Source organism: Lepisosteus platostomus, chromosome 21 (assembly GCF_059453375.1).
Source record: "Lepisosteus platostomus isolate fLepPlt1 chromosome 21, fLepPlt1.hap1, whole genome shotgun sequence".
Classification (NCBI taxonomy): domain Eukaryota; kingdom Metazoa; phylum Chordata; class Actinopteri; order Semionotiformes; family Lepisosteidae; genus Lepisosteus; species Lepisosteus platostomus.
Window position 1 is genome coordinate 17,915,459 of NC_142631.1, and position 22,321 is coordinate 17,937,779.

General features: G+C 46.0%; 1 protein-coding gene across 13 annotated transcripts in view; it reads right to left on the reverse strand.

Annotated features, from left to right (window-relative positions):
* prrc2b (proline-rich coiled-coil 2B) overlaps nucleotides 1-21,427 on the reverse strand; it is a 32,644-nt gene extending 11,217 nt beyond the window's left edge. For 4 of the 13 annotated variants that reach the window (XM_088615431.1, XM_088615430.1, XM_088615421.1 and 1 more), the window contains exons 1-19: nucleotides 21,229-21,427; nucleotides 12,058-12,231; nucleotides 11,625-11,805; nucleotides 10,999-11,101; nucleotides 10,679-10,742; nucleotides 10,234-10,377; nucleotides 9,556-9,860; nucleotides 8,994-9,121; nucleotides 8,010-8,170; nucleotides 7,581-7,668; nucleotides 7,225-7,399; nucleotides 5,927-6,260; nucleotides 5,537-5,736; nucleotides 4,864-5,077; nucleotides 4,501-4,720; nucleotides 2,260-4,284; nucleotides 1,751-1,935; nucleotides 1,369-1,484; nucleotides 531-672 (exon numbers count right to left, since the gene is read on the reverse strand). In XM_088615431.1, coding sequence (XP_088471557.1) covers nucleotides 531-672; nucleotides 1,369-1,484; nucleotides 1,751-1,935; nucleotides 2,260-4,284; nucleotides 4,501-4,720; nucleotides 4,864-5,077; nucleotides 5,537-5,736; nucleotides 5,927-6,260; nucleotides 7,225-7,399; nucleotides 7,581-7,668; nucleotides 8,010-8,170; nucleotides 8,994-9,121; nucleotides 9,556-9,860; nucleotides 10,234-10,377; nucleotides 10,679-10,742; nucleotides 10,999-11,101; nucleotides 11,625-11,805; nucleotides 12,058-12,172 — 4,900 coding nt within the window. In that variant the 5' untranslated portion in view covers nucleotides 12,173-12,231; nucleotides 21,229-21,427. The remainder of the gene's footprint in view (nucleotides 1-530; nucleotides 673-1,368; nucleotides 1,485-1,750; nucleotides 1,936-2,259; nucleotides 4,285-4,500; nucleotides 4,721-4,863; nucleotides 5,078-5,536; nucleotides 5,737-5,926; nucleotides 6,261-7,224; nucleotides 7,400-7,580; nucleotides 7,669-8,009; nucleotides 8,171-8,993; nucleotides 9,122-9,555; nucleotides 9,861-10,233; nucleotides 10,378-10,678; nucleotides 10,743-10,998; nucleotides 11,102-11,624; nucleotides 11,806-12,057; nucleotides 12,232-21,228) is intronic. The other 9 variants (XM_088615433.1, XM_088615434.1, XM_088615422.1 and 6 more) reach the window with 8 other exon arrangements.
* Between the last annotated feature and the right edge of the window lie 894 nt (nucleotides 21,428-22,321).

Here is a 22,321-nt window from a genome sequence, read left to right on the forward strand (position 1 = left end):
CCAATTTACTTTTTACATGTGCTTGTTAAGGAATCCATAAGCAATCCTTGCATCAGCAATAGTCTATCAGCTGAAGTCAAAGGCAGACACGTAAGAAATTTAACGATGACTCTTATGCAGACGTTATTACCACACTGGAACACCTCTCTCACAAAAATGGAAAGCTGTTCAATTTGAGTGAAGCTGGAGTCTACTACTACTTGTGACCATGTATAAACACCCTTTCCAAAACAGCAGTTTACTTCCATATAATTATTTTAAAAAGAATTGAATGTAAATTCACAATAAATCTGTTCTTCCAAATAAAAAATGCATTCATTTGGAATGACTGCAATGATTAGGGTTATTTTCTATAATGGATAAGTCTACCAATATAAAAAAACTGCTATTTAAAATAACTGAACAAATTAGGGTTCTGTACTGGAAGTGACACTTTCAAGGACACACATAAAACGGAGTGAGATACGACCCGTAATGTGTTACTTTCCTTAGCCTGCACAGTCTGCTGCTGAAATAATAATGGTACAAACCTGCACTGTTGTTCTCCCAGATCTCAGTCCCCAGGTTGCTAGTGGAGAGCCCCTCTTCAACCTGATCCACTGAAATGGCGCCCTGCTTCTTTGCAAAGCGTGGAGGTATCTTGGAAGTAATCACCCTGTTTTTCACGGACACCTGTGCAACAGTAACAGCACATGATCATTTTGAAAGACCTTGTTTGCAGAAACATTTACAGACCGTCTGTAAGGAAGCTAAACTGAAAAGCTCTCTAGACTTGGAACAGTACAACCCAGTCAACATTTTAATATGGAAAAATCATTTGATTGGAAGAATACAAAAGTCAGTACTGAAAGTACAGACCTCAACTTCCATCTTTAAACACGCAAAAGGACTGAGAGCACACATCTGGCAATCTCAAGATAAAACCGGATATGGAAATAGTTATTTTATTGCTAAGCTGAAAAGTGAAGTATTTGCACAAGACATGGAACATTAAAATTTCCAAATGCCAATGAAACTAGATATGTATCTGGAAAAAACAACAAATGATTGAATATACTGCTTTTGAATGCATAATTTCACTTTCTGTATTCAACTAATGCCACCATAGGAGAAAACGCAGCAAATGCAGCATTAAAGCAATTTTAAATGAACGGAAAATGGTTTTAGAGAACTGTGACTTTCAAAGATTGCATTTGTTTTTAAACTTCTATTCATGTCAGGCTTTTTATAGTTAGAACATCAGGTGCTACTAGAGATATCAAACTTAATCAGAGGGTCTTTTTAAATCACTTGCACCTGAGCCATCAGCTGGAGAATTTATTAAAGATCCAGAGGTGATGTGACGTCACGAGTCACGTGCCAACCCACCTGTACCCCCTGCTCTTTCTTCCGGCGTTCCTCTTCCTGCTGACGCCGCTGTTTTTTGGACAAGATCTCGGTGAACCCCTCCCCACTGGGCACGGACACTCCCGTTTCATTCTCCACTGGGAGAGGAGAAAGCAGTTAAACCCAGTACTGCAGGACAGAGCCGGCAAAAGTGCTCCGAAACGACACTACAAGGAGGTACAGTGGCACTCCAGCAATCCCAAGCATTTACTGGGCCCTGCCACTGGCCGACATGATTTATACCTTTTATTTAACAGGCACATCTTCTGCAACTGAATTTTTTTATATTTAAGCAGTAACATGAACAAATGTTTTTTGCAGGCATGTAACCAGCTCTTTAGGTTCTGCTTTTGTTGGAACTCACTTTGGTAACTATTCAGGCTGTACTGAGGTGAAGAATCTGACTTGTCGCTTTTCAGTGACACAGGTTTCATTTCTTTCTCCGACTTTTTGCTGGAATGCTCAGAGGCGTTGTTCTGAGGAACATCTTCTGTCTTGACAGTTTGATCCACGTTGTACCCTGCTCCAGAGGCAGCTTCGTCTGAAGCCCTGTTAACAAAAAAAAAAACATTGAAAGAAATTAATATCCATCACAATTCTGAAAGATTTAATTTCTGCAAAGGAAAACGTGGACATTTCATTTTCTAAAAGCACAGTTATTAGTTAAACTACTTTAAAAAAATACAACTCCCAACACTCAATGTTTAGAAAACAAGCATTTTATTGGCACCCTAAAGTAAAAAAAACTTAATATGCAAATATTTTAATTCCCAGTTTAATTATTAAAAGGAAGAGTTAAACTGCAAAATATATCTGGTCGGTTAAGAGCTCTAGGCCACCTTACGCTTGAATAAATGTCTGTAAGCAATTAACCTTTTGCTGCTGGAGTGCATCCCATTCTGCCAGCTCTCACTCCGGGACGGAGTTTCAGCAGACCTGGACACTTTGTCTCCAAGTCCTGTGGGATCCCCCTTTCGGTTCTGTCTCTCCACGAGAGGCCTCTGGCTGGAGAAGCTGCGCTTGGAGAGCTCCCTCTTCTCCCCCGATCCCGCCTCCCCGTGCCCCAACTCCGAGGGAATCTCGCCCTGGGATAGGCCGGAGCGCTTCTCCCGCCTGTCGTTGAAGTCGCTGCTCTCGGAGGCAGTCTCCCAGTCTTCGGCACCCTGCTCCGGGTGCGCCACGTCACGGCCTCGGCTCCCAGCGAGGTGGGGAACGCCGCCGTCCTCCCCCTTTGCCCTACTGGGCCAGGAGCTGGAGAAGTCGCCGCCGACATGCTCCTCGCCGGCCCACTGCGCTCCCGTCTCCCTCTCCTGGCGCAAACGCCTGAACCGGGGCGGCTTGTCCTGCCGCGGCGGTCTCCGGCGTCTCAGGGGCCTGCCGTCAGGATTGTCCCCATCCACAAAGTATTCCTCCCCGCCTCGGTCTTCAAATCCATTTTCAACGAAGGTCCCCGCGTACTTCTGGGAATATTTCAGAGGCTCCCGTTCCTGTGGTCTCCTGGAGAAGGTGTCCGGGACCGGGCCGTAACCATTCTCCTGGACCAGGCCTCCCACAAACGCCCCTCCCCTGCCTCTCCACGTCGAGGGCTCTCTGGGTCCAAACCCTCGTCCGTAGCCGCTGGCGTTGGTGAGCCGAGGGGGCAGAGAGCGACCAAAACCCCTGCTAGCTTTGGGCTTCTCGCGAGACTCGCTGCCACTGCTCTGTTCGTCCGTGTAAACCTTGTTGGACCTCCAGGAATCCTTGCTGTCCACCTTCCTCGCGTTGGCGGTCTCAGCGCCGACCGGATCCCCGCCGTTCTCCGAGCCCTTCTGCCTGCGCCGCTTGGGCAGCTCCTCGTACTCCGAGGTCTCGCTCAGGGTCTCGCTGACGTTGCGACGCCGGGGCTTGCCCCTCTGGACGTCTTCCGGCTTGGCGAACTCGCGCAGGTTCCGGCCTCGGCCCACCCTCTGGCCATTGTAGCCCCCCCTCGAGCTCTCCCCACGGCCCCCTCGCCCGCCTCTGGAGCTGAACTCCCTGAACCCCCTGCCCCTCCCTCGCCCCGCTCCTCTCGCGCCTCCGAACGCCTGCTCCTCGTCTATGAAGATCCAGTTGTTGCGGCGCGGGGCAGGAGGATCGCTGCCGTCTCTGGGCTCCCTCGGCTGGGACTTGCTTTCCCAGCTGTTGTCTTTCTGCTCGTCCTCAGCAGAGCTCTCTGGGTTTTTCTCCGCCTTAGCGTATGTGGGGTACTTTTCTTCCACAGCTGCCACAGCAGGGGTAATGGAGTACTTTGCACCTAGAGGTAGGCTCAAGTCCCTTTTCTGCTCATACACGCTAGAAGGGACTTCCTTCTCTTTCAGTTTGTAGGGGACAGGTTTCTCTTCAACTTCAACCTTAGGCTTTTCATTCTCCTTATCCTCTACTTTCAGAGCCTTGAGAACGGGCTTCTTTATCGGCCCTGTTCTCCTGGTCAGAGGTCTCCCAGTGGACTCCTGGGGCTGGCTGCTGCTGGTATTGGAGCTCGAGTCAGACCACTGGGAGGAAGGACCATTCTCTTTCTTCTGAAGGCCATCATTCCTCCAAAAATCAGATGCAAAGGTCTTCTCTTTTGCAGAGTTATCAAACGCCTCATCTCTGGCACTATCCTTTTTTTGCCTATATCCCACTTCTTTGGGCTCACCCTGACGCTCCGGTTTTAGATATTCAGCATCGCCTGAAAGGCTACGGTTTTGGTTGGAAGGTGCCAGAGCCTCGTTCTGTCTGCTTTCTTGGTCATGGACCTTCTTTTGGGAGGAACTGAAAGCCATCTCGGGCCTCCTGGTCTGGCGATAACCAGAGTGGGAGAGATCTTCAGCTGAAACATCTCTATATTCCTCCTGTCTTTCTTCATAGGAGTCTTGCTGGGAACAAGTTCTCTCATTCCTGTACAAGACACCAGCACAATATTTTAAAACACATCTTACCTCTGAATTACATTTATTCTACAGTCAAGGTTTTTGCAGAGGTTTAGCACTCAGGTGTAGAATATCCCCCATCTTGACGGAAAACATCCATGCTTCTGTAGTGGACATCGAACCGCAAACGCAAAACAAAAACCCGTTTCAGTCACTCCGCAAAACCAACGGAGATTCAACACACCTGTCATCGACCCTGCGCATCTCCTTGCTCTCGTGCTGTCTCTGGTAGGGGGGCGTGAAGCTCCGGGGTGGGACGGAGGTGTAACTGTCCTGACCCCACACTGGGTAGGGCTCAGCGGAGGGAGCTCTCCTCTCCTGAATCACAGCAGGGTGGCAGCTCTCCTCTGAAGCAGAGCCAGGACTGTTGAGATGTTCTTGCTGCATGACAGGTTTCATCATTCCTGTCAGGCCAAGGAAAGAAGAAACTAAATGTCTGAATGCGGGAAGAACTTCCAAGATTTGAGAAAACAGAAGCATCAAAAACAGGATTTTCATGATGCTTTATCCCATCAAATCTGGCAATACATTTTTGCAGCTAGGGTACCTGCAGAGTGAACAGGGGCCGGGTAGTAGTCGACAGGAGATCGTCCTTGGGCCATGCGGGGGTCCATGTACGGGGGCATCATCATCCAGCGAGGGTCGAAACCCAGCACGTGAGGAGGGTAGTAGCCGCGCTGAGGGTGCGTGGCACCAGGCTGGGCAGGGTGGGCCTGCTGCTGCTGCTGCTGCTGCCAGTGCTGCATTTTATACACCTGCTCCTGAAGAGAGAACCAAGGGCACATTCAATACAGCCACTCGCACATCAACACGGAACACAGTAATACAGTCCACAGCCAAATGTGATTAAAAGAATTCAAAAGAATAACTTATCCACATAATTATTTGGGTTAACAAATATAAATCAAGAACAAGTTTTCTTTTGGAACTGCTTCTGCATCAAAGTGGTCGTCTCTAACAACCTTTGTATTCCATAGATACTACCATGGGACCATAAACTACATTAGCTTTGAGGATCATTTAATTCTTTCAATATCAGTTTAAGCGTCTTTATAACATCTGCTCCAGCTGACATTTAAACAAGGCAAAGAGCAAATTCTGGATTAATTTTTTACAGAAAACACCTGTTCCTTTAAACGGCTGCCAGGCTGTATTTTTCTCAGTTGAAGGAGATTAACGGATTAAGGAAATGCAGAACAGAATCAATGTAAATCTTTAACCTGCTGGTGCTGCTGCTGCTGCTGCTGCTGCTGCTGCTGCTTCTGGAAGCGAGGCGGGAGTGACTTCTGATACTTCCCGTAGTCGGGGACAGGGGAGGTGGGCTCTGGACCGTCGTCTTCACTCCGATAGTTTGACCCCAAAGCCTCATCTTCGGCATAATCCTGGCCGGAATACTGCTCCGGAGGGACTTCCGACACTTCTTTCAAAGGTAAAGCGTAAAGTCAATACAGGTTTAAAATCAGAGTTTCATTAATACGAGAAAACTGTGCCAGTTTTAGCTCAAGCTAGTGTCTGAAAACTACAATCATGTAAAGAGCACGGCTAAGCACGGTCAGCTCGGGAAGCACAAGTAACCAGGTCCAATATTAACCTCAATCAGCCCTGCTTACCTTCAGTGCCATACTGCCAGTTCTCCTGACTGAGCCTGGAGTCTTTACTGGGCGACGGCGGCTCCTGTGTGCTCCTGCAGTCCAGCTCCTTCGGGCAGCACTCCGCCTTCTGCGCCTTCTCGCTCTTCCCGAACTTCTCGTCCAGCTTCTTGAGCTTCTCGGCGCAGGCCGCCAGCCTCTCCTCGCGGGCGCGCCGCTCCTCCTCCTCCCGCCGGCGCCGGGCCCGCTCCACCGCCTCCGAGATCTCCGGCGACACGAACTTCCCGCGCGGGGCCGGCCTCTCCTCCTTGTCCTCCACGGCGTCTCGCCCCCGGGCGGGGGGCTTCTGCTGGGCCTGCGCAGGTGGGCAACAGCGACACGGAGCTCAGACAAGAGCAGGAACCGTTACCCCAGCTCTGACACTGCTCCGTTTCCTTTCACCCATTCATGCCCATCCGATTTGGAAGAGCCAGTGGTGTTATCCTGCTAGCTGGCAGTGATGAATTCCACAACGCCACACTTCCCGGGGGAGGAGGAGGAGGAAAGCGTGTACAGACTCCTCCAACCCCAGGCCGTTAGTTCTGCATCGTGATGGGGTGCATGGCGCCGCGCCAGAGGTTTAGGGCCTGCTTGAACAGTGAGGGGGGGGGCCGCAGAGACAGCTGGGGTCTACCTGTCCTGCCATCAGGTGAGCTCATCCAATTGGACCACCTGCTTTATGAATCTCTGCCAATCCCTGTCACCACCCAGGCCGATCTTCAGCCCGTGATCAGGAGACTGGCAGGAAAGATTGCTCTCCCACTGACCTGTTTCATAACCTCCCCTCAAGAAAAGGCTGCCAGTCTATTAAAAGCAGAACAGGTATTTGAACAGCTCCCTTCCCAGGGCTGCCTTTCTGCTTTACCAGTATTCCTAGTTATACTTGCACCGTCTTGAAGTCTCTTGTCCTGTTTTGTCTGCATACTTTTAGATTGTTATGGCCGCTCCAAGCACACCAGAGTGAACACATACGTGAAACGCACTTGGCAAATAAAGGCGATTCTGATCAAGTCCACCCTGTGCTTGTGTGAGCACCTTAAGCAGTTGAGCTACTCCACAGACGCCTCCTTAAACGAACGTCCACATTAGAATATTCAGTAATACACACAGGTTAATGCAATCAGTCCATTTATTCAGTATAACCAGCAACAGAGGAGCTTATTTGCCATACGTACATGTACAATGGGATTCTTACAGAGTAATTTAAGAAGCAGCCACTGGAAACCATTATTCCAAGAGGCACAAATATAGTTAAAGGCCTGGGGTTCCCCCATGGTTACCTGTGCTTCAGGAGGGGCGGCCCAGCCGTTGGCCTTCCTCTGTAGTTGGGCATCTTGGTACCTGTGGGAGCCCCGTTCATTCCACCCTGCTTCCTCCTCAGGGGTCTCCCTGCTGTACACGCCGTCCCCTGAGCTCAGAGAGGACTGCCGGTCACGCCTGAGTTCCCAGTCGTTCCTTTACAACACCAGCATCAGACAGAAATCACAACACGTTAAGCTACTCAAATGGGGGAAAAAAAATTAACACAGCAAGCTAGAAGAGACTATTCAATAAATTGTAGGTTATATCCCAGGTAGGTTAAACTAGATGCTGCACACACAAACTGATCAAAAAGGCCTGAAAAAGTCAAACTAACCACTTGTTGTTCTTGTCTCTACAAGAGTGATCATCTTCATCATCGCTGAACTTCAGCTTCTCGCTGTAATCCACTTCTTCATGGAGACCTGCAGAGGAAGCCACCTGGAGTCAATTCCAGCTTTTCAGAACTAAATTTTGAAATCGTACATTTGCAGGAACTGTCACTGGCTTGAAAGTGAACATCTTAAACCTAAAGAAACTTAAATACCAGAAAGCAAAATAAAATCTTCACACCCTAAGGTGTTACCTGCATCAAAACACAGCATTTCCAAGCTGTACATGCAGCAATAACTGACCCTGTATTAACCCCAGACCTGTTCTGGAGCATGGGGTAGCAACTCAAGTTGCCTTCACCCTTCTCTATGACTCTTCCACACTGCCCTGCCCTTGAAGCAGTGGGCTCAGGCTAAGAGGGACCACCGCCCACCTGCCCAACCGTCGTCGCAGTCGTTGTCCAGGTCGTCCAGGTCCTTCAGGTCCTCGGGGTTGATGATGGCAGGCCTTGGTGCCCGGTCGCCGGGGCGCCTGATGGGCCGAGACGAGCGAGACGGCCCGCGGGCGAACCGGCTGTCCTTCCGGAGCTCCCCGCTGTGGGAGAAGGAGAGTCAGGCTCTGGCTGCCACCCACTGCAAACCCACACCCAACAGCACCAGACATCCTCACACAGGGGCCTGAAACTACCAACACCCAACAGTTCTGACCGCTAACCGAAGAACGTCCTTCAAAAGAGCCGAGAAACCTGATCACATCAATTTTAGAGGAACTGCAGTCCCAATGTTCTCAGAGCTGTTATTAAATCTCAGTGACAAAATTAATTCATCAACGGTATACAAAGTTTTACAAATTTTGAATGAAGCACAAAATTGTGAACACTGTGACAGCACCGTAAGTGCCCGTGTCGTCACCTAGCCCTGGCCTCACTATGGTCGAGAGCGCACGAGAATTGTGACATGAAATGACCATGATATGCATGCCAAGTTAACATGTAGTATTAGTTCCGTCAACAGTCTCAAAGTCAAGAGCAAATGTGTTTGTATTGGATTAAAAAAAGATGTCTTCACAAGCCTGCATGTTTACATGTCACTGGAAGTTTTGTTGCCTCGTTCTGAATCTCAAGACTTTGGTGCGGCACATACCAGGAAATTGTCTATTTCCTGGTATAAATTGGAGGTGTTACAAATTACTGTGTGCATTTTACTTTTACTGCGGTTTGAAATGCCAAATCTCTCCAACCCCAAACTATAAAAATAGCGTTACAGTTCTCCTTTAAATGACAAACTCTCACTCATTTGGCTCCTGACAACACTCCTGCACCAAGAAACACACTGGGTTGCCTGAACCAGACGTGAATAGCACACTAATTTTACGATTATCATCGATTTAAAGAACAACCCATGCCGCAGGCACTTACTTCACAGGCTCGACAGGCTGGAACTGCTGCCTGAAGGCGGGCCGAGCATCGAATCGGACCGGGGCGGCGACGGCGGGGGGGCCACGCTCAGAGGAAGCTGGGGAGTCCCGAGACTCTTTGGGGCACATCTGCAAAAGGGAAAGGCGTTACCTCTCGTTCCACACGTCTGGGATCCAAAAACAACCCTGTTTGTACACTACTGCAATTTTCACAACAGACTTGCTAATAAATCTTTAAGGGCTACCACACTAACACTCCCACTTCCAAAGGAGACCTGCAGAGGAAACCGGTCTCACGAAGGGGCAACTTTGTGATGACCAAGTAAGAGTTCTGCATACCAACCCGAAACGTACTATTTCTGCTTGTACGATCCCACCAATGCCCAGTTTTCCCCCAAAATAAAGCATATCAGGGCCAAGTCTATTCCAGCCTTTCAGACCTACTTTTGAAATCTTACACGTGCAGAACTGTCATCGGCTTGAAACCGAAAGGGAATTGATCCTTAACCTGGACAAATTTGAATACCACTCGAATACCCCCCTGTACTAAAAAGATGACTTACAAAAGCAGGCAGCATGTCATGGTAGGTCGTAGTGGGGTGGTGTTGTGGTCCCAGGTACTGAGGCGCTGGCGTCGTGCTCCTCCGGGTTGGCTGTACGGGGCGGAGGCAGGGTTCCTTGCTTTCGGAGACTGGAGCAGCAGGAGCAGCAGCAGTGGTGGCAGCGGCGGAAGAAGAGGAGGAGGAGGAGGAAGGGGGACCTGCCTCACCTGGGCTGCTGCTCTTCCCCTCGGGCTCGGGGGGCGCAGCAGACACAGAGGTCACCGGGTGCAGGTTCCTCCCACCACCCTCCCTCCAGCTCGTTACATCTGCAGAGCAATTAACAAGGCCACTGTTGATCAAGTGATGAAAATTTTGGCACTACTGTTGCTCACTCACTTGAGAGAATCAGAACTTTCTGACGGAGAAGCTGCTCCCAAGAAGAACCACCGTGCCCCACAATACATAGCATCTCCAGGTCAAAGTTCAAGGTCTCTCAAAACATCTGTCTCTTACCAGTACTAGTCGTCTTAGTCTGACGCATAACTCTTAAGTAATAAGAGCACTTCAGCAGGAAAGCACTGGAATTGACCAGATGTGGGTGAACAAATGCAGCAACCCATACAGGTGTACTGGAAGCGCAGTCCTCTGCCACACTGCTTCCCTAGAGTTTAACAGTCACAGGCGTGGCGCGGATCTTACTCTGGGGGCGGAGGCTTGGTCCGGGCCCATACGACAGATCGAAGGCGCTTCTTTCCTTGCCAGCCTTGTCCTGTTCTCCAGCTGCTTTCAACGTCGGAAATTCCTCGTGAGAGAAGGGCTGCAGTCGGTTTGAGGCCTTTAAACCTGCAACCGTGCCAGAGCAGACAAGGCGGATTTTACTGAAGACACCACCTTTATGGATCATTTTAAAAAAAGACTCGGGAGGAGCGGATTGTGACGCGTACCACACTTCCGATTAAAACGAAACAGTACCCAGAATACATAAATGCCAAGGTTTACATTTCAGGCCATGATTATGAACTAATCCTAAAACTACAAAGCAAATATTTACATGAAGTCAACTGGATAGCTAATCGCTTCTCACACCTCACTACTTTTATGGAAAGTGCACAATCCAGTACTGAAAACCTGTGAATCCACTGACCATCTTGTTCTACTGCCTTTCCGTTCAGCTGTGCCCATTGCTTTGGTCCACCTGTATTTGTGTTCTGGAAGAGAGATGTGGGAGACTTAACAGCTCAAGTCTGAGAAGGTGCACATAAAAACCATCACGCACGGCAACTGCTTGCTTATTGAAATAAATGGAAACTGTTCCAGAAATTATTTTCACAACACGAGCTAGAAGAGCCTCAAGCACTCAGCAGCTCAAGTGCTCTTATGACTCACTGTTACAAGACATGCAGAAATAAAAAGGCCCAGGGCTAGAAGGTGGGTCAACGAACATGAAGGCCGACTGAAACCCACCTCCTGGCTGGCTGCTGGTGTCGGTTTCTGAAGATTGGAGACAGATTTCTGCAAAGCCGGCTGCTGCTGCGACTCCTGCTGCTGTATTGTTGATGCAGTAGAACTGGAGACGAAACAAACAAAACTCATCAGGCAAAAGCATCAGGGAACTAAAATAAGATGTTGCAGAAAACCCAAAGGATGCAAAAACTGCATTACTGGGGAAAAAAAAGGCACATTACCTAGTAGTTTTTTTCTACTGGTTTATCATTTTAAAAAAAATCTAGTACTACAGTAAAAAGAACTGCATCCTTCTCTGAACTCCTACACAAGCCCACACACTCACATTAACAAATCATCACATCCCAAGCTTTCCACCCACACACCACTTCGGAGATGGATGAGACCCTTGGATTAATTAGCTACTAACTACCCATCGGGCTATACTGGTTGGACAGTCCTCCCTGTTTACATTAACCACATTTACCACATAAGCTGCTTAGAAAACTGGGCAAACAAAAACGCAGCCGCCCCAGCAATCCCATTCTGCAGGAACAGAAGACCTAGACCTGGAGTCTAAGAAGCCTGCGTCAAGGAAAACACCAGGACCTTCTAGGCTGCTCTGATGATGGAATTCACTTCCCTACCTCTTTTGGTCTGGTTGCTCCTGCTTGTTTGCCCATCCTGTTCCGTCTTTGGGCACAATAATCACGTTAGGATCGTTTCCCTTGTTTTCAGATTTCAAGCTCGGCAAGTGAGCAGGGGGAGGCATGCGCCGGGCAACGGCCACTTTACCAAGACTTTGCAAGCCATGTCGAGGAACAACTGCTGGCCAGAGGGAGAGGCAGCGTTAGAGCCTTCGAGCACCGCACAGGATACGACAGGGGTGAAGGAAGACTGGGGGAAAGCTTAAGCAAAAACAACATCCTTTATGCATTTCTTTTCTCCTCCCCATACAAGTTAATGGCAGGTTTTCCCACAGACGTAAGACAAGGAGAGAACAGTTTTCAAGTTAAACGAGCTACAATGCAGAGGTATCAAGATAAAGTGGGAATTACTGAAGGTGCTAACAGCTCTTACCTGTGGTTTTCTGAGTTTCTATTGACTTTCCCTTGTATTTATCAAACAGGCTGAGAGAGGAGTACTTGCTTTTCCCATCCTTTGCCTTGGTTATTTGCCCCAAACGATCGGACATTGCGATGTAATGTCATCGAGTATGGAAATTTTTCTCTGCACCTCTCCCTATATGCCTGTCTGTGGGAAGGAAAAAAAATTACATTGATACACATTCACCAGAAAATAAGTAGTCAAAAATGAGAATCAATTTGCGATCAAATCACAAAAAACAATGGCTTTGTCTGAGGTTTAATTTCACCACCCACTTTCAAGTGAAATATGAAATAGTTACAAGAAAGTGGAATTATCGCCTTAACAGGGCCTGAGAAACAAGGGGAACAAAATGATGCATTTTCCTTGCTGTAGGTGGGCTGAGAGAGGACCTAAATCAGTGATTCAACAAACCATCCCAGTTAATCACAAAGAATGAAAAGAAGCAGAAAGACTGCATACGAAGGCAAGAGTGGACAGAGAGGAGAAAGGAGATGGGGAAAAAAGTTTATGCCATGTGAGGACCTTGTTCTGATCTGTTTGAAGACCAGATTCTGGCTAAGTGACCTGAACCTTGTTAAATAGACATTTCTGCCCTTTTCATTATCAGGCGACTGATTTCCGTTACTGTGGAATCCTAAGGCTAAAAACATTCTCTCCTGATCAATGACACCTTTGTAGAACAGGGAGAAAGGTCCCATTTATGTTTGGGTATCCAGGCTTCAGGAAGGAAGATTTAGCTCTGGGTATATTTTTATTTAGGGCGCAAAGTGGATTTCTCTTGCTGGCCTGTTGAGGCTTTATATAGGATTTCAGGTTGCATGGTTAGCATGCTGGGTATTCTGGATGGAAAGAATGCTGGCCTACCAGATTCCTTGTCATGGAAATAGTGTAAATGATATAGGTAATGTTTTAAGGTAATGTCGTTTTGAGGTAATGTTGTGCATTGTCTAGTTGTATTATTCAGTTCTGACACAAAGAACTTGTGTCTCAAATTATACCAGCAATCCTATTTACAGGATCTAACTGCTTTCATGTGAAAGCTAGAATGCTGAAGCCGAGAGATGCACATGCGCCAAGCACCCTTCATAATGCCAGCCTTTCCTTTTTGGTGTGGCTCCAATGCCTATCTGTCCCCTTGCATACTAAAATCCCCATACAAGTTCACCAACAGTGCGTGCCAGTACCCATCTCAGATATGGCATAATGGTGAAAGAGAAAGCCTGCTTGCCAATGTTAAACCCACATATCCTTATAGTTACAATGTACTGTCCAGCCCTAGGAAAATGGCTTCAAACCAAGGGGTTAAAGGACCTAGCCATCATCTGATACCCTGTGAAAATAACATCATATTTGAAAATAAGCCTTGAGGAAACAATATTGAAATGTTTTCCCATTTCATATAAATTTAAGTGTACCACCCACCCCTGCATTGCACTAAGGATATCTAAAAAATCTGGAAAAACACTCAAACTGATCAGTTATAAGCCTGAGGAAAGTACAGGCAAGGCTTTTGCACCAATAGCAGAACATGGAAATCATTCTGGAAACTGGTAAAAAAAAAATAGCGACTGATCTCAGAATCTCCTGACATTTCAGCAACATTAAAGCACTAATGACAAATTAAATTCTAGGCAGTAACAAAAACTTGGTAGCATCTTAAGATTTTTCTTAGTTTGCACACGTTAAAAAGGTATTGCTTCTTATAAGAAAGCCAGTGAACTTTCATCCAAGCTGAATCAAGTTATAACTGTAAAGCTGAACCTCGTTTTGCTTTTGGGCGACAGCCAGTCTTGCCTCTGAGCCCAGACGTTAGAGTGTTCTGTAGAAAGGGGGCCGCCCTGACTGGCCACTCACTGTTTTCCCCAACAAACATCCCTGGAAACGTTCTTGAAGAGGAAATCTCAACAGGAAGTTCTAAACGTTCCTTACAATGCAAACGAGTAAAACTCTGATAATTCTGTTCTGATATCTGCTAAGTGATATTTACACGTCTTGTACAGTGTAAACTATTTTGGGATCATCATGACTAATTTAAGCCTCCGTGCTACATACATATTGGTAAATCGCCTACCAGATAACGGCAACAATCATTTTCAGATTGCTAAAATAATTGAGAAATAAAACATTGCCTACCATGTTACAAATACAAATAAGAACTACTGAAGATTTAAATAAGCAAATTCATAACAAAAGCAGCAGTGTCAACGATGAAATCTTTTTTTGCTTCTCAAAATGAATTCTAAACCGCATCAAAGAGGGCCACAGCAGTCAAGACTCCTGCCAAAAAAAGCACATCATGTAACTACAAGAGGATATCTGATTTACGAACATGCAAATCTATAAAACAATGTAAAATATTTGATATTGCACCAGAAAAATATTCAGGATAGAGACATAAATGCGAACAAATGCATCTCCCACTGCCCCATTAAAAAGGCTGAAGAATGAAGACAACATCCACACTGACTGCCGAGCTGGAGCAGGGAAGCGCAGGACCAGGACAGGAGGGGTCACTGGCCAAGATCAATAGAACTGCTGTTGCACAGCAGGGCTGCTCAGCAACAACACGGGCTGTTAGAGCCAACATGTTCTTTACAGTACTGCCCGAGTTCTGGTATCCATGGGATTCCAATCCACTGAGACTACAGTTTAATAGTACTTCACTCTTGCTTAGCTAAATCAAAACATTTCTAAAAATCTGAATCGTTCTTTTACACTGAAGACGTTTTTGCTTTGGAGAAAAAAAAGGAGAAAATATTCATTATGGATCCAGGGTTGCATTAACCTATACAAATTTATCCTAGCAGCAAATGTGAAAATTCACAAATGAACCAAGTTCACGTTTCACTGTGATGTTTTTTGCGTGCACTTTGGCATGTAAAATAAGAATTCTTCGTAACATGATCACTGTGCCACACAGAACTCTCGCAAAAATAGCCCTTAATTAAAAGCCATGTGCAATTTTGCTTCCACCTTAAGAATGCAATTCAGAACCCCTCCATGTTCGACTCCTTTGCAACATCCCATTTCTTCATATTACTCCAGTAGAAAATAGGGCAGTAGAGCTGGAAAGCTCAGGTTTAAAAAAAGAGCTACCTCAGTAAACAGAACTGAAATCCCTGAACCTCATTACTACAAAATCAAATATGATTTTAATTCCACAAACGTCAGCGGATGTCACCATAGGACGTAAACAAAATAATCCTGAACAGTGAATAAACACAGGCTGGTTCACCATATCAACCTCTTCTCCAACTGAAACTAACACCATTTCACCTACAGCTTCCAGTTGTAGGTGGTTCAAGACCATATGAAAGTGCCTCTAGCCAAACTGATGGCAGGAGCTTCAGTCTTGTACCAAAGGGCCAGAAAAGACAGCACACACAGTTCTTCAGAATATGAAGTCTAGCACAGTTGTTTGTTTAGTACTGGCAATATTCTAGCAACTGCAATTAATTACATTACTTGCCTTATGGGTAAAAAGCATACAGAAAATAAAACACCTGCTGCTGGTTTATAGCTATCTTAGGGTTACGACAGCAAGTATGCAATTGTATTAAAGAAAAGATTAAGACACAATCACATTCCATTTTTCCCTTTCCCCATTCACAATGGCTAAGGCACAGAGCGACTGACAGACGTGCTCCTTGACAGGAACTGACTGCTTCAGTGAGTGGAGTGATCACTCAATACACTGCTGCAAGGGTCAAAACAATAACCCAGTGAATCACTTTACACTGCGAAATGTTCCATCTGCATAGGGAGAAATTTTAATGAGAAGTGCTCAGAGGATCTAGAACAAGATTGTAGCAGTGAGTTTGTAGAGATCTCGAGTTGGTAGCTTAGGAAAGCCAAGAAAAAACCTCACATTAATATAAACGTTAGAGATGGCACTACCCTGAGCAGACATTTCTCCAATCCTGCACTCCCTGTGCGCAGCTTTTTAACGCATTATGCTTTTGAAATCTGCAAATAAATCTGTTGTACATGATCCGTGATCAGTACGGTAGCAGGTTAGTGACTGTGCAATATCCTGAAGAAAAGAGTAAAAGGGTTTCATGCAGGCCTGTCCTATGGAACACGGGCAGCCATCGTGCTCTAGCAGGCTCGGTTAATAGTGCGCCAAAGCAGACAGCCAGCGAGTTTGCATGCTTGCAAAAATGTGCGATTTTGGCAAGATGTGCCATCATATTGCGTAAAAATCCCATTTAAGACCATGTTGTTTCATAAAGCAGGATGCATTCATAAAATCACATCCGATAGGATTAAAAATCATTAAACCTTAAGAGTTTGTGTAGAATTATGATTGACAGTTTGATCGAACTTTGGAAGTTATTGGAAGACCAGGGGTTTAGTCATAGAACACAATCAGTCTAGAGACTGCAGGACAGAAAACTGCTATAGTCAAACCACATGAAATTAAACCCTACATCATTTATAGGGCTTTTCCTTAATTATACACAAATAGCTCACGTTGGAAAACATGACTTACAAAGCTGACAATAAGCTGGAACTGGAAAAAAAAAATCATTCCTATTGAGCCGCTACAGAAGAGGCCTCATAACTCAGTCTCTTGTGGACTTTTTGTGAGGCTTCAGTCTCTATTAGATGACAACTGAAATGCCTAGAGACCAATATGCAATGAACACTGCTCCTCACCACAGCTCGCTGCTTTACAACAGATCAACACTCACATCTGCTTTTGTAAATATACCAAGCACGTATGCAGATCAGGAACACACAACTTCAGTCTTGAAATAGTCGCCCTGATTACAGGGTTTCATTCCACCTGACCGCTACCTGATATGTCTTGATTGGACCAACCAGACAACCACCAGTGGCCCAGGTGCTGGAGGCCGACCTTCTAGACTGCAGTCCTCCAGGGGGGGAGCTGTGCACCCCTCAGCCTGACCTGTTAGAAAGCACTTTCCTCATTCTTCTACTAGACCACAATCCCCGTCACGCAGTCTACGTTTATACCCATTACACTTTTCTAAAACCTCTGCAAAACAGAAGTGCCGAAATCAAAAGCTGCAATAATGAAATGAAAGCACATAAAACATCAATCGCCAGGTAATGACATGATTGATGTGTGGTTAACCAAAAGGAATGCATTGAGATTTCCATAGACTTCAAATACAAAACATCTCTCGAAAAGATGTCAACTATCCAACATCTGTGATGATAAATCAAAACAAAACATATCCCTGTGTAAATGATGACAAATAACCAGCAATAGTCAAACAAACCACAGCAGGCCCTCGCTCCTCATGTCCTCAGATAAGAGCACGGGTAAACGAGGTCTTGTAGATGAATGAGACAGAAGTGTTATAAATGTCACATCAATATGAAACACGAGCTCTACCATAATGATGTCAGGGCAATCTGCAGTGAAGCACTTGGAAGACACCGAAATCATGGAGAATCCCGGTGTGGAATTCCACACAAAGAACCGTTTTCAGTTCACAGAACAGCAGCAAGGGGAGTGCACAGAAACAGTATTCCAGCGAAAGACTAAGAGCTCAAAATTAAACTTTCTACAAAGACTGCCACAAAGCCTAATTAAAGGATATCACCTCCTCACTCCAGCCAGGTGAGAAACTCAGGTCTCTTCTTAAAATGAACTATCCCACATCCACTGACTCACACTGATGTTTTCTGCACACTGCTTGTGCTGACTTTTATTTACATTGTTATTTGACTTTGTTGTTGTTGCTGCTGCTGCAATGTTTGGTGCTTAATGTGTATGTACTGGAGCACACATGCAAATAATCATTTCATTGCACCTGTGTATATGACAAATAAACTGACCCTAATGAGCATCTTCTTTCTGCTGCGCTATTTTCAACCACAGCAGCAAAGCACCTGCAGTAGAGGTGCATGAGGACACTAGCTGCTCCAGCAGCATAACGGAGAATTAAACTTCATAAAAGCAGCTCTCACACTTGACTATCCCAGTGCCTGTATACCTCAGCCACAACCTAGACAGAGCAATCAAGAGCTGATTACAGTCTGTGAGCACAAAGCTCCCCCTAATGAGTCAAATACAAGTTCTAAAGTGATAAGGATTTGGAGAGCATCGTCCAAAAACTCTAGACTTGATGCCCTGCAGGACTTGGAGTATCACACTTCTGCCATTTGTAATCAGCACATGTATTTACATTCACTTTCCAAAAAACACCTGGAAAAGATCCTGAGGACATTCCATTCTACAGCAGCCTGAAACATGGTAGTTTTCAAAGCAGCAGGGCATGTGCATAAACGGTTTGCAAAAAAATTGGTTAACATGTCCAGGTGATAATACAGTATCAACAATACCTCCAAGGGTGGGGATTTAAAGATCACATTTGGGAGAAATCAGAAAGGAAGGTGGTAATTAATCCTAAATTTTGCAATCCATACATCGGTAATATTCTGTAGTACATCATAAATGAACCAGCCAATAAACATTCAGAAGGAATGGCCTTGTATTCCAGTATGAATTATGGGATGGCATCGCTGTGATGACACTGCTGTCTGATGTGAAGTTGCTCTCCGATAGTTTTCTGTAAACTTCCCAGAATACAGCCTCAGTACATTAACACTGGTAAAGGACACTGCAGTGGCCGTCACCCTACAAGAACTTGTCCGAAATCCATTCTCATTACAAGTTCTTTTGAAAAAGGTGTAGCTACTGCAATTAAGGAAGGGTTTAGGAGAATCCAACAGGAAATTAATTCCTTGACATGGAGCACACGCTTCTACTGTCAGACATATTCTGCAGCTCAGAGAAACCAAGAAGCCTTTAACTCTTCCAGGAGGCCTAAAGCTCCCTGGAATTGGAGGGGTACATGCTCTAGCAGTGCAAGGCAGGCCGCACACTGCCTTGTTTTCCTGGCTGTTGCATCCCTATAGACAGCACTCAATGTATATGGTCTATACTCTATGCACTACAGAATCATGAGGATAACGACATGAACAGGATGATGGATCAAAATGCCAAACAAGAGTTAAACAGAACACAGGTTAAAATCTAAACCCAGAGATTCTACCAAACCCCTGAACAGTGTGTATAAACAGGCTACAGGGTATGAAGCAGCAGCAGATACACTTATCCATTTGTAATTTGGTACATTTACTTAAAGTTAAAAGTCAGTAAAGAAGCAAATCCTGAAAAATGAGCCCCTTACAAATAACTGCTTAATAAAGTTCAAAGCCATTTCATCCACAAGTGACAGAAGCAAGGTCTGCATTTAAGAAAAAGGATTTGGACCCCTTCTACAGAAAAATGTGGGGCTTGATTCTCACGCCAAAATTCATTCCTCCTTAAATTGCCTTAAAAACGGCAATTCTTTAAGTGCAAAAACGGGGTTTTTGAATGAGGACCACTGAGCATTTCAAAGTAACTGCAAATTGGCAGCTGTACTGCTATTTCAGTTATGTACATAAAAAGTGGTTTCGTGTGATGTAAAACAAATTCTGTTACAAAGCCAATAACGCCAGGCACACCAACAATACTAATGCCATACTATCCCAAACCGCGCTTTTATCCCCGACAACTAATCGATTCCTCGCGTCTCCTGTTCATCCAGACATTCAAGCATTTCAATTCTCTACTTCTCAAGGAAGAACAGCCTCCAATTCATTCACACCTATGCGCTATGCCGAGCTGTTGAAGATTGACAAGCGCTGTATTTACAATAATTGTTAATATAGATGAGAAATCCTACGAGGAAGATGTAAAAAGGATTAAGGAAACGAAAAAAGTTCCACAGCAGTGTTTTATCTTTACGGAGGAGATTAAGTGTAGGATATCCCCGCAGCAAAACAGATGAAAGGACGCTTATCTTACAAGCCTGCACAAAACACTGGCTTCGAGACTCGACATTTTGGGTTTTGCAGCGAAGGGGAGGAAGAAGGTGTTACAGTATTGCATCTTGCCAAGATGCAACAGAATACCTTTGAAGGCAGAGCCTTGTTTAATCCTCCCTGAGATACACAAAACCCTCTTCCATTTTAGTCGAGGGTACCGCAGAAATAACTATCTGGCCAAAGCGCAGGCTGTACACAAAATGCACAGCTCTTAAAAATGGTCTCTTCGCTAGACGCCAACAGGCACGGTGTACCAACAACAACAAAAAGAAAACAAGCAGCTACTTCATCAGTTTCTTAACCGCCCTGTACCAGAATACCAGATAAACTGGACCACCCGTTTAAAGATGGTTAAATCTTTAAAGGCTGCCTAAAACCTGAACTTTTCCCACACCATGAGCTACATAACGCCACCGCAGTCGAAATCGTCAACACTCCGGTAGCGATTGCGCAAGGAGAAATTGGCATCGCGAAACCTTCCCCGTCTTGCAAACAAGACGAAACCACACAAACTCCACCACCACAGCTGAGAAAAACAACCATTTTGAGACCATTAACGAATAACCCATTTCGTGCCCCCAACTGTTATCCGCCGCGACAGCCGAACAGCAGACCCGAGGCCTAGGCGTCCAAAATCAAAACACACCGCGGCGGCAGGCGGCCGAGAGCCTGTGACGACCGAAAATTAAACCATTTTAACGAAAACCTATTCCGCTAACCGGTAGGTTATGTCGCAAGAACACCACTATTAACACAAAACGTCCTGAAAAAAAAATCGCTGCCCGGCTCTTTAAACCCGTATTAGTCGATTTAAGACGTTTCCCTCGATAATTGTAAAAAAAAAAAGAGCATTTTATCAAAACGCCGTATACCGTCTTACCCAACGAAAACACGACATATTGCGTTATAAAAAGATTATTTTCCCTGCCCTGTGAGTGTGAGAGAGAGATCCCTCTCGCTAGACGAGAAATCAACGATGCCCCCCCCTCCGGACTTTATTTTTTTCCCCAATACCCTGCGAGTTATGTAAACCCTCCTGCTGCTGGGGGGGAAAAAATATTGCGCACCAGAGGAGAACGGGGCAAATAAATAAAAGAGCGGGGGCAACAGGGCAGCCGAGATCAGCCGGTCTCCCCCCGCAGCCCGGCTCCGGAGAGGAACGGGGTGAGGGAGAACAAGGCGATCAAAAATGGCCGCTTCCCAGAACAAAGCGGCGGCGACGGCGAGAAGCGGAGAGCGGAGCGGCTCCGGCAGCGCCGCACAGCCCGCCACAACCCACCCCAAACTCACCGTGTTCACCCACAAACCCCGCTTCACACCAGACAGTAGGTTATCTTGCTCGTAAACGGGGCGATTTTTAAAGGATGGCTGCGGATTGCTTCTCTGTTTGCTCCCTCCCCTGCGCTGTTTCGGGTTGCTGTATCTGTCGCTGCTGCAGGACCAGCCCGGCCTGAGTTATCCTCGCACTGGACTCGGCCGACGGCCCTCCCCGCCGGAGGGAGGCTCAAAAGCGACAGCGACCCCTAGGGACGCCGCCGAGAATCTCTTTTAAACGGGTAGGTCCGTGCTGGTGACCGAGTACCCTAAAAACCGTGCCTGGGCTGCAGTGTTTGTGCCTTTTTTTAATCTCAGCGTGAAAGTATACTCAAAACAGGTACAAATTAATATTCCGTTCGATGTGTATCATTGCAGGTTTCTTGTTAATAATACTAATGATATTCTACAAGTAGTTGCCCATTCTAATTCTAACTCAGGACACAAAGAGTCTAAATCAGGTCATTATTTTTTACTGTAATAATCATTTTTTGTGCTGCTGAAATATGGCAAATAGTCTGATTGGATTGCAGTAACAGAAAAGCTTGGAGCTCAAGAGCGTCATTAATGATGTAGCCCTCTAACTCCATCAAAGGTGTCCCAGTGTTAAAGGAGATTCTTCTCCACGTCATCATTGACACACTGGCTGACTTCAAAAACTTCACAAATTCACATCAGGGGCAAGATGGCACCCATTAGTGGATAAAGCACGCCACCCCTCTCTCTGTCACTGGTGAGCTCCAATCATTCTTCTGGATGAGTTTCCCCTGCTCTGGGCACTGCCAGGCTGGGATCAGTAGGACTATCCGGGTTTCTTGTTTCTCTGAATGAATCTGCCGACTGCTGGAGCAGAGCACTCAAGTTCCAGACAACTTTCCTAACAGGCGGAAATGGCTTGTGGAGGACAGCCCTACTTCATCTAAACCACACAGAACCAGCTAGCTGCATTGATTATCAGCGACATGACAGGTATTGTTGAAAAACACCCAGAGAAGGATGAATGTCCCAGGATTCTAGGGTGAAAAATAAAGCATACAATATTAAATATAGTGCTTTATTTCTGAAAAGA